The sequence below is a fragment of the Epinephelus moara genome, chromosome 1, assembly GCF_006386435.1.
Source record: "Epinephelus moara isolate mb chromosome 1, YSFRI_EMoa_1.0, whole genome shotgun sequence".
NCBI classification, from domain to species: Eukaryota; Metazoa; Chordata; class Actinopteri; order Perciformes; family Serranidae; genus Epinephelus; species Epinephelus moara.
Genome location: NC_065506.1, coordinates 25,550,467 through 25,565,426, shown reverse-complemented (window position 1 = coordinate 25,565,426; position 14,960 = coordinate 25,550,467). Strand labels below are relative to the sequence as shown.

At 40.2% G+C, this 14,960-nt stretch overlaps 2 protein-coding genes across 3 annotated transcripts in view; one reads left to right on the top strand and one right to left on the bottom strand.

Annotated features, from left to right (window-relative positions):
- Positions 1-659: 659 nt before the first annotated feature.
- Positions 660-11,570, bottom strand: rhoua (ras homolog family member Ua). Its single transcript, XM_050074903.1, has 4 exons — positions 10,933-11,570; positions 9,140-9,198; positions 6,820-7,008; positions 660-6,588 (listed from the first exon to the last, which is right to left on the bottom strand). The coding sequence occupies exons 1-4, from the start codon at positions 11,216-11,218 to the stop codon at positions 6,304-6,306; spliced, it is 819 nt and encodes a 272-aa protein (XP_049930860.1). The 5' UTR covers positions 11,219-11,570; the 3' UTR covers positions 660-6,303.
- A 1,470-nt stretch (positions 11,571-13,040) lies between these two features.
- Positions 13,041-14,960, top strand: part of pdcd2 (programmed cell death 2) — a 6,376-nt gene continuing 4,456 nt past the window's right edge. For both annotated transcript variants that reach the window (XM_050044630.1, XM_050044622.1), the window contains exons 1-3: positions 13,041-13,365; positions 14,422-14,530; positions 14,721-14,777. In XM_050044630.1, coding sequence (XP_049900587.1) covers positions 13,168-13,365; positions 14,422-14,530; positions 14,721-14,777 — 364 coding nt within the window. In that variant the 5' untranslated portion in view covers positions 13,041-13,167. The remainder of the gene's footprint in view (positions 13,366-14,421; positions 14,531-14,720; positions 14,778-14,960) is intronic.

The following is a 14,960-nucleotide window of genomic DNA, read 5'->3' as shown; positions in this document are numbered from 1 at the left end:
ACCACACACACACACACACACACACTGCCTCCAAGAACAGAGACATGCCACTAACCAAATGTCACATGACAGCCTTCAAAATAAAGCTCTTGCATAACCATGAAGGCCTGGAAGCAGAGAGTCTGTTTACAATGATCCAGTCTGAAGTTGGATGACTTTCTGTGGGCGTCTGTGTGTGTGTGTGTTTTGTGTGCGAGTACGTGTGTCTTTCCATGCCCCCAAACATCGCATACATCTTATCCCCTCTCTTCTGATGTGCATCAGCTGAGCACAGCGTGGTTGTTACACTTGGTTATCACAAAGCGCGCAGTACAATTTCAAAACATCAGCTCAGCCACAACATGAAAAAACACGGAGCCCAAAAATCAACAAAGAGCATGTGTTGTCCTTAAAAGCAATCTGAGGTCTGTTTTATGTGTGTTTCTCTGCTACTGACCATCCTGACTGTCTGTGTTGGGTAAAATTCATGAAATCGTGTTGGCGAGCAGACAGAAATATGCACATATGATACAGACAAACTTTATTTACAGGTGTATCTAAAAACAAAAAAACGTGTTCTCCTTTACAGCTAGTGCTCAGAAGGAGTTATATTTAAACACACACACATTCCCAGTCCGACCACTGAGCACCGAGCCTCAAAATCAACAACACACAGCATGTATTATACACAATATTCTTTATTTCTCAGGGTATAAAACTTCTGTACAAACACTTCTTTCTCCGACTGACGTCCTCAGTTAAACAGAGAGTTCAGTGTGAGCGGGATGTGGCAGCTGTTACAATGTTTTTACATGCAGAAAAAATGATGTTTCACACAGGCTGAGTGGGGCGGTTTCCTCAGAGAAGCTCTCAGCTGGTGCCCCATGTGAGTGAGCTCAGGTGTGCTTCAGGGGGTATCAACCTCAATAAAACAATGAAATCTCAAGAATGAGCCGCTCTGTCTGCTTCCCCAGGCGGTCTGCTTTTGTTTAAACTCCCTGAGCTTTATGGGAAATTCTTGTGCAATCAATAATTAGGAATGTGTGGGAATTAAAGTCTACAAACACTGATTTGTTTACAGTAATCCGAGAGCCTTTCACACGCAGAAACCGTTTCATTTTGAATCATAAATTCCAACACCACATTAATCACAATAACTGAGGTCAGCCATTGCAGTCATATTGTCCGGTCCACATCCAGACTTTGCACCTGTCACAAACACAGGACATTAACTTTTCTGTCTAACCTTCAACAAAACACAGACTTTCCAGCACAATCCTCAGTCTGCCTAGTGGACAGTCAAGTTCATGTCTCTTCTCTGACCATCTTTAAACACAATAGTTCACTTTCAGAGACCCATCTGTTCAACATTACAAAGCCGTCCATCTGTCACACAGGACTCACACTGCTGTGGATCAACCAGCCTACTCTGGCTCCTGCAAAGCAGTTAACACGTTAAAGTGAGACAATGTAACATGTATAAAAATAAATAAGATTATTACACATGAAAAGTTGAAGTTGTAAGTGGAGACATGCACCGTTTTCTAATTCAATATACTCAGGAGTTTCACTGCTACAGCCTTACTTGCTAAATTAGAAGTTCAATTAGAAAGTTATGGCTCTTCTCTACTTGTTTTACTGTTAAACTATGTTCACTTGTGGCAGAGAGGACAGCATGGACTCGCTTTAAAGAAATACTTCACCCTCAAAATGACCATTTGTATATCAAGCTGTTCTCATGCAGTGTTCATACGGTTTCTGACGTAAAGTTATGCAACAATAGTCATACGTATCCCAAGTAATCAAGAGCCAGTAATTTGAGTATAACCTGCATATTTTGGAAAGCTGTGATCATGTGACCAATGTGCTGATGGAAGTAAACAAGAAAGTGCTCCTGTAAGGAGACAGGTCGGCTCACAAAACACAGGACTTTCCCCAGGAGACCAGTGTGAACTTTGAGACATTTTAAGGTCTGTCCTCACCATGTTTCTTTTCTCTTAACCTAACCACAGTTACTTTACTTGCCTAAACCTAACCTCCGTAACTTCACGTTATCATATAAATAGTTATGTGAGCTTTTTCATAGAATATTATACGAACCGTTGCATTAGGGAAACGTTCTTGACATACATAATGATTTACTGTGATTTTATTGAGAGCGAACAACGCGTTTCACCCATGGCTCAACAGAATCTTCTGTTGAGCGAACCTGAAGAAGCCATGGGTGAAATACGTTGTTTGCTCTCAATAAAATAACAGTAATTCAGCTCAGTGTGCGGTGGTTTATGTTGATTATTCTATCTGAGACGTTCCTGTGTACCAGCACCTGATCCTTCGGACTGGCTGTACAGAGGGAGTTCTGTTTACTTATACATATTCATTTATTGATTGACATGGGACCACCTTTCACAACAGGAAAACTACACGTTTTTACAAACTTTCACACAACTCGTCTCATTTATCCAGCTGGATGCTCAGTACTTCCCAAACACATGCATTTTCGCTAAAACCTTAAAATGTAAAACTGAACTAAAAGAGAAACATATCTGCTCTCTTCAAAGCCAGACTCAAAAACTATGTTTGGGTTTGGGTTTTTTTTTAGCAAAAATGAATGTGTTTGGGAACTCCTGAGTATCTGACTGGATAAATGAGTCTTGGATTATACTGCATGAGTTGTATGAGAGTTTGTAAACAGATGTTTTGATATAGTTTTGCTCTTGCTAAACATGGCCCCCAATGAATCAATATGTTTGCTCTCTGTGAAGGCATGCCAGAAAATTAAAGGTAACACAGCATGACTAACTGATATACTATACTAAATAATCTAACACAGTGACTTTCAGTATAAAGCAGGCCAAACCACGTGCTGCACGCAAACAAACACTGCGACGACAAACTTACTGTGCTCTCTTTAAGTTATACATGTATGCAGGTAGAACTGATGAGACCTGACAGAGGAAACGCCAGCTATCATAAGGGTCTGTGTGACCTTTACCCTACTTAAATCCACCATCAGCTAAGACTGCACACAAACAGCAAGACAAGCAACTTATTATGCCTTTTCCCCCCAAGCAAGAAACAATGCATTTGCTATCATGAGTAAAACGTCGACACAGTGAACCCATTCAGTCGCAGTCGTAACATCTTCAGCAGAGAACTGCCAAACAGCTCCAGTCTTAAAATCTGGAGTCTCAGTTTTATACACGGGCCTAACATCGACATTTCAACTTGAGATACATTTTAGATTCAGCTCTCTCTTTAGCAACACTGTGTGCGTGTATTAGTATACAACTTGAAACCAGATAGTAGAAAACACAGCAGATCAGTTTGGGTTACACACAAGGATATTTTTGCAGGAAAGTCTGTAAGGGACCAAATTTTAGTGCAAAGATCAAGCTGTAGTGTTTTGGGAAACTTAGACGCACAAAACAGAAAAGTTTAGAGGAGCTGTTAACTAACTGGGTGAATATATTCCACAGAGTCGCACAAATCCTCCACTATGAATGTGCATGTTGTGGCAGTCTTGTCTCAGTTTGCATCAACTAGACAGTTAACGTTTAGTTTAACTTTTAACTTAAGCCTTACATTTAACAGGGATTCATGTTGATAAAATTTTGAGGCACACCACAGCTCACTCCATTCACACCAGCAGAGAAACACTAGAAAAGTGAAGCTGGTTGGCTTCACTTTTGCAACATTAACAAGGCTTTCACCTTAAACTTAATCCAGGGTTCAGACGCCTTTTAGCCCAGAGTTTACAGCTTTCTTAACGCTGAGCTAACAGCTATCAGACATCCCCAACTCTTAGCCCAAGAATGACTAAAACCCCTCCAGAGCAGGGTTGTGTCTGTTTGTTTATTTGTTTGACTTTGTCAGGAATATAATTAGAAACATGGGTTATTATAACTGGTGGGAATTACTTAGCACAAAAGCAGCAGAATATTAGTTGTCACATGAAACATTGTTGTGAGATGGAAACAGTTGTGACGGTGTTAACCCTGAACCTTTAACCTTGTCCTTTAACCTCTGAGTTACTAGTCAGACAAAGGTTTAACTTGTCCCGGGATGTATTCCAGACAGGTGCTTAGGTCATAGTTAGACTGAAGAGCGTGAGTGAAAATTATTTTTGTCTTTATGTCTGATCAATATGAATCAAGTTGCACACTAAATGATGGCAGATCTGCTTTGAATCTTTTACAGACTGCAACCTAGTTGCACCCTTTTTCCTCCCTGCTGCAGTGACTCTAATACAAAGAGCCATTCAGATGAAGGCACTGTAGAGAAATGGTTGTAAATTACTGGATTTTGTTCTGGTTTTAGTAGCTACAATGTACAAAGGAAGGTGTGGCAGCTGAGTGTTTGACATCCACACATTTTCTTTTTATTTCTGCTTTAAAACACATGGAACTTAATCTATTGAAGATAAAACAGGCTACAGAACTATCAGAGCACACAGACACTAAATGTCTCTGTTGTATTAAAGCATTATGAATGCAGAATGGTATAAATTACCACTGGTTACTTCTGTAATAAAGCATATTTTGGGTAAAGGGAACAAATGCAGAGCGTCAAACATGACGAATCAAACTCATAACTATTAAGAAAAGACTTCACATAATTCAAACTTCACAGTCTTGGATACACAATTGCATTGAAAAGCTAAGAAATAAAACCCATCTTTGTTTATTCCCCAGTTTGTTCTGAGTTATTTTATCGCGGCAAACCAGCAGAAACAAACAGCCGAGCTCATTTTGTTAATTCAAACACATGCAAAGAGAATTGGTTGATCTAATTCTGTTAAGTGCTCACACTTACAGTAAGGCGGTTTAAGTGTGCAGAAAGATAAATCAAATACACACCAAGCAGTACAAATATCTGAAACCAGTTTAGTATTAGTCTGCCTTTCAACTTTTGCCCTGCGGACGCTAGTTACTGGTTGACAGGATGAACATTTCAGATCCTGGTAGTTTTGTTTTAGACTGGATTCCTTCTTTGCATGTGAAAAAGGCCTTCTCTACAGAAGTCACTTGGCTACAGCACTAAGCAAAGTTGTGGCTTGTGGGACAATGTGATAATAAAGAGAGGACAAACATGAAAATTGCAAAATATTCTACTGCCTGATAAGGTCAAGTGCAAGCCAGACTGCAGAGTCCTATAGTGCTAATGTCGGATAGATGACGATGATGAATGATCACTTTTTACCCTCATTGTGGACAAAGACATTGGCATTCTTAGTTCTGTTGCAAATAAGACAGAGTATGAGACGTGCTTCTCAGCCACAAAAAACGTATTCGCTGTCTGGCTTCCTTCTGGGCCTGACAGTAGCGGGACGTGAGGAAAAACCACACTAAGAGCCAAGCCAGACTTATTTACATAAATAGCTCAGATCGAAACTAAAATAGAGGACCACGTAAGTAAACTATGATCAATGTTTCAGATTAGATTTTGTAAGTTGTGACCAGGATAAAATTATTGACTGTTTAATAAAATCATTCATTAGAGCAACAGTGATCCCAGTTATAAAAAGAAGCTCTAAAATTAACCACGGGCTTGATGAGTTGACGAAGTTCTGACTATGATAATGTCAGGTGATCATGTCTAGGTCAGAAAATCCAATATGTCTTCATCTTGTCATAAGTTAATAAGGACAAAGTTTAATTTCAGGGAAGCACTATTTTAGTCAGCAGTTCTTCTGATCATTAATGTTGGAAACAGGTTAGACAAATGATGTTTAGTTGCAGTTCCAGTAAGTCAAGCTCCTCTCCAGGTGACACAACATGCTCACATATATCCATACTAGGTTGGGACACCAGAACACTAGACTAAAATTATTCCATTTTATGTGTTTGACACAGAGGAGACTGTTTCTTGTTCAAATCTGGGCCGCTCTAATCATAAGCAACATTGTCGCATCCACCATGACATAGTCTCAGTCCATACCAGTTAAACACCAGCAGAGGCAGACGCACCTTCTCCTGCAGAGGGCTCGTACTGGAGGCAGGCTAAGATTCAAACCAGGTCAGAAAAAGGACACGGCAGTACTGCTGTATTTCCCCAGCAGGTTTTGATAGAGCTCAGTAGTAAATCTCATCCATGATAAGACTTAAAACCCCTCTTTGAATAAAAAACAAAAACATTTCAGATCTGTGACAGTCTTACTTTGGTTCCCAGCCACAGTCCAGTCGAGGTCCTGCTCAACGTCACGCTCCATTAGAGAGAAACCCAAACTTGGAGCAAGTCCAGGAAGAACCCAAACCCAGCTGAATCCAGACCAGGGTAAAGTTAACATCGGAGTCTAAGACACAAACCCATCGCAGGTCTGCTCTAGGCCACGCAGCAGTACCTTTTCCACCATGACTTAGACAGACTCTTCATCTTGTCCGGTGTCTGCCTTTGCTTTTTGCGTCGTTTCTGTTTCCCTCTCGAGTGCTTATGGGAGCTGTAATTCTGCAGGCTGGCCAATATGGCCGTGTCAAACACTTCCTTTAAATTTTTTTGGGTCAGGGAAGAGCACTCCATGTAGGCCACAGCGCCGATCTCCATCGCACAGTCCCGGGCATCTGCTGGGTCCACAGGTCGCTCCCGGTACTTAGCCAGGTCAATGAGAACCTAAAGAGAGGAGGAAGCGTGATGTTAACACAGGCCTACTTTTGTTGTTCTTGTATCAGCTGAAGTCAGTGAGACTGCTCCTTTAAAGTGATACATTTGTAAATCTGTCATTTAGATCATGAAGATGTGTAGCCTCTTTTTAATACTTGTGGTTTTGTTTCACTTTTGTCAGAATTAGGGGATTACTTTGTCTGGATTAAGGCAAGAACTTGTACTCCGAAGTCATTTCACCTTGACATCTTCTCGGAGGTCACACTGTGTCCCAACTAGGACCAGAGGCGCGAAGGGTGCATGTCTGCGGATCTCTGGAACCCACTTTTCAGGAACGTTCTGGAAGGAAGCAGGACTGACGACGCTGAAGCACAGCAGGAACACATCTGCACTGGTGTAACACAGAGGCCGCAGCTTGTCAAACTCATCCTAGAGGGGTCGGGAGAGATCAAGAGAGAGATAATGTTAAGGATGAGGAGAGTTCACAGGGCAGCACCATGATGGTTTTCCGAGCATTTTGACAAAAGACAGAAGTATTACTGGCACAACATCCTGCCAATCCTGTCTATCCTGTCACAGTTACTGGTACCGCTGAGTGGCGTCTGTTTTTAATGACAGATGACAAACTATGAGGATATGTCTAGTTTCTCCCCCTTCATCTCTGACTCTCCTTCCTTCCTGTGCCTGTGATCCTCCCATTTACTCTGCCATCATATCTAAAACACACTGATACAGCAAAAATGCTTTTAAGTGTTTATATAATGTGTGCTGATTCTTTATCTATACTATTTTTTTTTATTATTTCACTTGTTGAGACAGATTCTATAACTTCTTGTAAGGAAAACATTAGCTCTGACCAGTTGAAGCTCATTCTAAGAAGATTTTTTATAATTATTTAATCCTTAATTAAAGATAAGAGTTACTGCCGCTGAGATATAAAATGCATCACTTCCTGTGTGCCAGAGGACTTTTCCTCGGAAAAACCAACCAGACTGTTTCCTGGACAGACTGAGCCCATCTAGACAAACTCTAAGTCTAACTGAGACATCCATAGTAAAACATGTTTAGTTTAGGACCAGTCTTTTTGTTAAACTCTTCATTTGTCAAATTATTATCCCTTATGGTAGCTACTTCTCAGAAAACAGACATATCAGATTATCATAATAGCCACTGTCTATCCCTCCCACTCCACTCTGCAATCTAAAAGAAAAAAAGAAATAGTAATAGTAGTTATAATAATTTGATTATAATGCTAGGGGGAAAAATCAGTAAAAATCTTACAAGCATATAGTTTTTTCTTTTTATCCTTCTGTCTTTGTCCATCTTTCCCCCTTCCTTTTCATTTTTATATAATATCTGCTCTCTATATTCTCTTCTATCTCACATAAAACAGTTAAACATAAATCCTGTGCTATAATATCTCCATTTTAAAGATGTATCTAAATGTGTCCTTCCATTTGTTTACTTACAGTGCCTCTTGCTTCATCCAATTTTTTGTTTTCTGTTTAAGTGCCGCTGCTCTTTAAATTCTAAAACGATACTCATCAGTTTGTTGAGAGAGCTGCTGTGGTGTTCTGCCAAGTAATACGTGCCCTGGCCCCAAAATGAACGAAGGACTAGTCTTAATCTATCTGCCAATTATCTTCAGGCACGCCATGGTGGTCAAACTCTTCTGTTATATAAAGTAGAAATGGACAGAGTCAGGGTTCCCACACATTTTCATGGACAGAATTTACAAACTTTTCCATGACTTTTTAAGCACTCATAATGTTTTTGTCTTCAGATCCAAACTCTATTCAAACATAATTTTAGCAAGCTGGCATATATGAAGGTGGGATATGGGGGATAATGAAGACATAGGTGATGTTAAACTAAACACATTGATGCATATTAATTTAGAGCTACATTAAGTCGACAGCTGCAGAAAATTGTTGTAACAATTTCATCGTAGTCAAAAAAATTTCAAGACTTTTCCACACCTGGAAAATGTGATTGTGAAATTCCATAACTTTTCCAGGTTTTCCATGACCGTGGGAACCATGTAGAGCTACAAAACTTCAATGTATTAAATGAAAACTCCAACTGTAGTGATATTTTTATGACCAAACACTTGATGTTGTTAAGTTTTGGAAAAGACTATTTTAGTTTCCAATTTTAAAAAAAACTTTTGTGGGGTAGACTAATGATGGTGGTGGTGGTGGGGGGGGGGGGGGGGGTGGGGGGTGGGGGGTACGATGTGATTCAACTGCGGTTTAATCCAGCCAGGGAACTTTGTGACATGTCTCCCCATGTTTCCTGTGCAGCTCTACACTGTCAATTATCAAATAAAGGCAAAAATGCAACAACAACAAAAACACAAACAAGAATGTGTGTTTTAGTGCAACACTCAGACAAGAAGGAAAGAAAGAAAGAACTGCTCTCTCTTCATCAAGTCCTCTGGTCAGATGCATTGTTTCAAACACAAATAAAACAACAACAGGAAATGCTGCTGCTCTCTCCCCCGTGTGAGTGAATGATGTGTACGTGTGGGTGTGAGTGTGTTTGAGATGAGATCACTGACCTGTCCGGCTGTGTCACAGAGTTGTAGTTTGACTGGCTGCCCGTCCACTGATACCACCGCTACACACACACACACACACACACACACACACACACACACACACCATGAGACACAGTGTAGATGTTCACTGGAAAAACACATATGTCCAACAATGCAGCTGGTAACTATTTAACTACTTTTAAGTTAATACAGTAAAGGAATGATTAATCAATGAAGAGTCAGGCCAATCCTCAGAATATTAGTTTATTATTATTATTTATTTATTGTATATGAATACTGAGCATTTGTTTAAGTCATTAAAAGAGTCAAAAATCCAAACCAGTCCTGGTCACAACTTCAAAGTGGTTGCATGATGAACTATAAAGCTCACATGAAATAAAATGTAAATTAAATTGGACATTTTACTGACTGAAAGACTAATCAATCAAACTTATCGATAGCTGGTCTATAAATAAATAAAATTTCTTCAGCAGCTGTAAAATACCACATGGCCACCCACAGGCTACATTTTATAATGAAGCTTTGCTTTAGGATCATATTTCCATCCATATGGTAATAAATGTGTTTATAAACACATAGGGGAGACTGGGATTGGTTGGCATATAGCTACTTCCTGGTCACACAAACATAAATGTAGATCTACTATGTTAAAACCAGGTGGCAACATCTGGGGCTGAGAAATGAAGCCAACATGGAAGTGCCAAAAACTGCAGTTCTTTACATGGCTACTTGAGGCTGGCTCCAGAAGCGAGTCAATCTCCACAGACCCCCATGTTAAAATGCCCATCTTTACAGCAGGCATAAACATGTTTTTACAGCCTGGCACAAAAACAAGTTTTGGTCTCTATTGTTATTTTCCCCCTTCATGACAACTCAACAATTTACATTTTATCAAGGCTTAAAGTTACACTTGATTCAGAGTGCCAGCCTCTTACCCAAACATGGTCACTTATGGCTCTAAAAAACAAAGATGGTGATGGCCATAGTGCCAGAATCAAGGCTTTAATACAGGAGTCCATAAACCAATGGCTGACATCACGGTAGATTATGTCCATTATTTTTACAGTCTATGTGTTAGCCATATTGTAAATATGTAGCTTCTCTTTAATAGACAAAGGGATGGTTGCTGGCTAATGTAACTGCTTCTCAAAGTTGGGTCTAATGGGAGCACCCACCCGCTCAGTGGGTAGAGTAGGTGCCCCATATACAAAGGCAATGTCCTTGCCACAGCAGCCGCAGGCTCAACTCCAGCCCAGAGCCCCTTGCTGCATGCTGTCCGCTCTCTATCCTCTATCTGTCTGGTCATCAAAGGCCAAAAAAAGTAACCTTAAAAAAAAGTGAGCAGGGTTGGCTGGCACACTGATTTAAGGGTTGGTTGGCACATGTGTCAACCGATTGTAAAATTAACTGTTGTAACTATAGCTGTATTCTAAAAGGTTAAAAACAGTTATTGTATTGTTTGTTTGTTTGCTATTATTATTTTGAATGGGAAATGGCAAAGGTAATTTGACATTCCAGTGATCATATTTTCTGGTCTTGCCAACTAACCCCAAAACATGTGTGAACCAACCCCATGATGGAGTCTTTAACCACAAATCTCCAAATTTCAGAAAACATTTGTGTACCCAAAAACATATCTATTTATTTCTGAGACCTTAACCTTTCATTTGCTGCTGGTTAGACTACTTTAACATAAATAATGCCAGAGAAATCCTGTGTAAGAGAGTGTAAAGTGTGCCAACCGACCCCGGTCTCCCCTGTGCATTGAGTTATAACTGATACTCCATCTTTACCTGAGAAGTTGTCAAACGCCGTGGGCACGTACTCGGTGGGGTACCCGTTGGTGGTGTAGCTGACCACCAGGCTGGTTTTCCCCACAGCTCCGTCCCCCACCAGCACACACTTCACCCGCCTCTCCGCTGCTCCGGCTCCCGCTGCCCCTGCCCCTGCACCAGACCGCCGCGTCCTGCCGGAGCCCCTGACCCTCCTCGGTGGGACAGGCGGAGCAGGGGACACCGGTGCCGGCTTGTAGCCCCCGTCACCCCGCGGAGGCATCTGGCAGGGAGAGGAGGGTGACATGTAGGCTGAGGAGACCCGGACAGGAGCGTCAGTCCCGGTTCGGGCCAGTTTTCACATCGTCCATTCTTCCGTTGTTATCTGCCGGGACACTGAGCCGTTTGTCAACTGACTTTTGTGTTGTCGCTGCTGTCCGCTTCCTCCTCGTCTCCATGGTTCAGTTAGAGAAAGTTTTAGCTGCTGCTCACCGCACACAGACCCCAAACTGACTCTGTGTCCATGTTCAGAGTCATGGTGGATTTAAATCTGAATTAAAGTCCGGTTAAAGGAGCTGAGATTGAATTAACGGCCCCGTTTGTTACAGTCTGTGTGCGTCCAGCCGTCCAATGGACACACCAGAGGAGACCCGTCCCAAACTCCCCTTCATATGACATCACAGTGTGTGTGTGTGTGTGTGTGTGTGTGTGTGTGTGTGTGTGTGTGTGTGTGTGTGAGAGAGAGAGAGAGAGAGAGAGAGAGAGAGAGAGAGAGAGAGATTGAGCCCATAATAATAATAATAATAATAATAATAATAGTAATGTTTCATCTAAATCAGCAAAATTGAAATCAAACAATTAAAATAAATAAAAATTAGACTTACTCAGATTAAATTAATTTAAGAGAAATTAAGAGAGAGAGAGAGATCGAGCCCATACTAATAATATTGATGATAACAATAATAATAATAATAATAATAATAATGTTTCATCTAAATCAGCAAAATTGAAATTAAGAAATAAGAATAAATTAAATTAGATTAAATTAAATTAAACCTTTGTTTCATCTCAATCAGCAAAATTCTTAAAAAATTAAATAAAATAAATAAATAAAAATCCCTATTCTTATTTTCTGTTCAGGTTTACCATCAGAATCAGAATCAGAACCAGAAATACTTTATTGATCCCCGAGGGGAAATTATTTGTGTTACAGGTGCTCCTTGCAAGAGAGGAAAGATACGTGAAAATACAAGAAATTTAACAAGAGTATTTACAAATATATGGTTAAAATAAACAGGAATTATTAACAAAAATATAAAGTAAATATATATACATATATACATATATATTGTAACCTGAACAAGATTACCAGCCTAGTGTTATCCTCATTATTCATAATTTTCCCATAAAGTTTGTCAAGTTTTACCTTTAATCTTTTGCACAAGGCGTTTGCAATTTTGTTTGTCATTGCATTTCTTACCTCTTTTTGTTTTATCCTTCCATTACAGTCTGTTATTTCTACCTACAGTGTTGACATACTTGACCCACCAGATATAATATGACTTATTTGATATTCGTTTCATTAACTTACAAGCCCCATAATATTGCAGCAAGTCGAGGTGGAACTAATTTTATCTACTTTATATCATGCTGTTGGGTAGATTAATAACAATGCATCATATTTCATAAACTATCAAAATATTTTGAATGGAAAGTTTTCATCAGCAATATAACAACAAAATACAGCCAGCGGTTATGTAAAGGAGTAGAAAGAAAATACCCCCCAAAATCCCTCTGAAGAGCAGTATAAACTATAATAAAATGGAAATATTCAGTGAAAACCAAGGTTTGAGTTGACTGGTCGTCTTGTGAGACTTTTAGGACATCTGTGCCACCTAGTGGACAGACTGGAAAACAACTTGACACTTTAAAATAAAACCTTATTAAATGTTATGTAAAATAAAACATAATAAACTTTCAGAGTGCTATGCAAGCTGTTGAGCAGCCTAACATATTTCCACATACATTATATAAATCTAGATGAGTCTTTACAGTGTGTTATTTCTGTACAGTGTGAGCTTTAGTTAATGCGGAACCAAACACCGGCTAGTCAGCGTTTCCTCACGGACGCTTTTCTGAACTGCACCCACGTGTCATGTTGTGTTGTGAGAGGCTGGAAATTTAATACTTCTACCTTCTTCTGGACAGTTGTTGAATTTTTAGTCTACTTGACACACCGACACCCTCCTCCCTAACATGTCCGGGGACAGCCGCGTGTCCTCGGCGGAGGTGGTTCTGGGTTTCCTGGAGGAGGCGGAGTCGTGGCGGCTGCTGTCCCCACAGTTCCCCAGTAAGGTCGGGGGGAAACCGGCGTGGCTCAGCCAGAGAGGCCTGCCCTCACTGCCCGGGCTGGAGTGTGAGATATGCCGTCTGCCTATGGCCTTCCTGCTGCAGGTAAGAAGAGTCCCGGGGAGGAGAGGGAGGGACCCTGGACACGCCAAGGGGATCCTCCACTATAAATAATAACTCACTGTGATCATGGGGAGCTCAGGTTTTAAGGGGAGACACTGCAGGTAGAAACTCAGCTGTTTCATGAACTGGTCAACTTTGAGATTTGAGGCTATTTTGCTTCCATAACATGTCGTCTTTAGGACTGGTAAAGAGAAAACGTCCAAAATACTCTTATAGGCGTTGATTGTAATTCAGATTTCTGCTCTGGAAAACTAGGGAAGTTTGATGGTGGTATCTATTAGTTAAAAATAAATATAGTCCCTATTCACCATTGTCTAAAAATGTATGGGATTTTACAATACCTACTTTTTAAATGCCATTTTGTCAGAATGATTTTTTTTGATACTTTGAGCCATAAAGCTCCACTCCAGAAGCACTTATATCCACCAGACTTTAATGTGTTACTCCTATCTACAGTATATTCTTAGAGTTACAGAGGGGTTTGTTCTTATATCATTCATTGCCTGTTTTATATGACAATTTATTCCTAAAAACATGGTGAAAATGGATTTTTTTTTATGGCTCTTGACAGTATTTGCTGATCGGTGGAGTGATAAAAAGATATCCAAAATCCCTTCTATAAAAACCTTAAACTCTTAAGTGTCAACAAAATGAAACTAGAATTCTGAACCCATTGAACTGAATTGAACTTCTTGAAAGGAAAGCCCCTTGAGATGCAGCATCCCATTGTCAAGGGCATCCTCAAGACACAGTACACCACAGGCCCTGCCCTCAACTGTTGTACAAGAAAATTATAATTGGATACTGTGACCTTGAATAGTTACATAACAGTTTTCAATATGACAATTTAAAAACAGGAGCAAGTTGTTTTGAGATGTGAATGTAAAGAGGTCCTGAAGCAGCGGAAAGAGGTAACAGATCTCAAGAAAAGAGGAAGACTATTCCAGTCAGATGGAACTTTTATATGAGCCAAGTAATAAACTCATGTCAGCCCTATTCATTTTACTACTAGATAAACCTTCACGGTCTTCCTTGCAGGTGTACGGACCCATTTCTGGTCAGGACAGAAGTTTCCACAGGACGCTCTTTCTGTTCTGCTGCAGAACTCACGAGTGTTACGCAGCCAACGACAGTCGCTGTATGAAAGGTAACTGTAAATGTTATTGTTGCTTCAATGCTCTTGTCATGTTTGTTGTCACATGATAGCAGGACTGACTCTATCATCTCTTCTCCATGTCCTCTTCTCTCCACATTTTTGAACACTTGCCATCTTTTGAGTAAATATAATTTCGTCAAGTTTTCTGACTGATGGTGTCTCCATCTCTTCTTCTTTTCAGTTTTCAGAAGCCAGCTACAGAGGAGGAATGAGTTCTACCCCTACGACCCTCCACCAGGTTGGTGTTCTTTGCCAGATGCTTACATACAGTCAGGTCCATAATTATTTGGACAATGATACAGTTGTCATCATTTTGGCTCTGTACACCACCACAATGGGTTTTAAATGAAACAATGAATACCTGCTTAAAGTGCAGACTCTCAGCTTTCATTTAAGGCTTTTTTCAAAAATGTAGTATGAA

Coding starts and splice junctions, on each gene's coding strand:
- rhoua (XM_050074903.1), bottom strand. CDS start 11,218: ATGTCACCCTCCTCTCCCTGCCAGATGCCTCCGCGGGGTGACGGGGGC. Junction 9,199..10,932: donor GGCGTTTGACAACTTCTCAG/GTAAAGATGGAG, acceptor GTGTGTGTGTAG/CGGTGGTATCAGTGGACGGG. Junction 6,589..6,819: donor ACCTCCGAGAAGATGTCAAG/GTGAAATGACTT, acceptor TCCTCTCTTTAG/GTTCTCATTGACCTGGCTAA.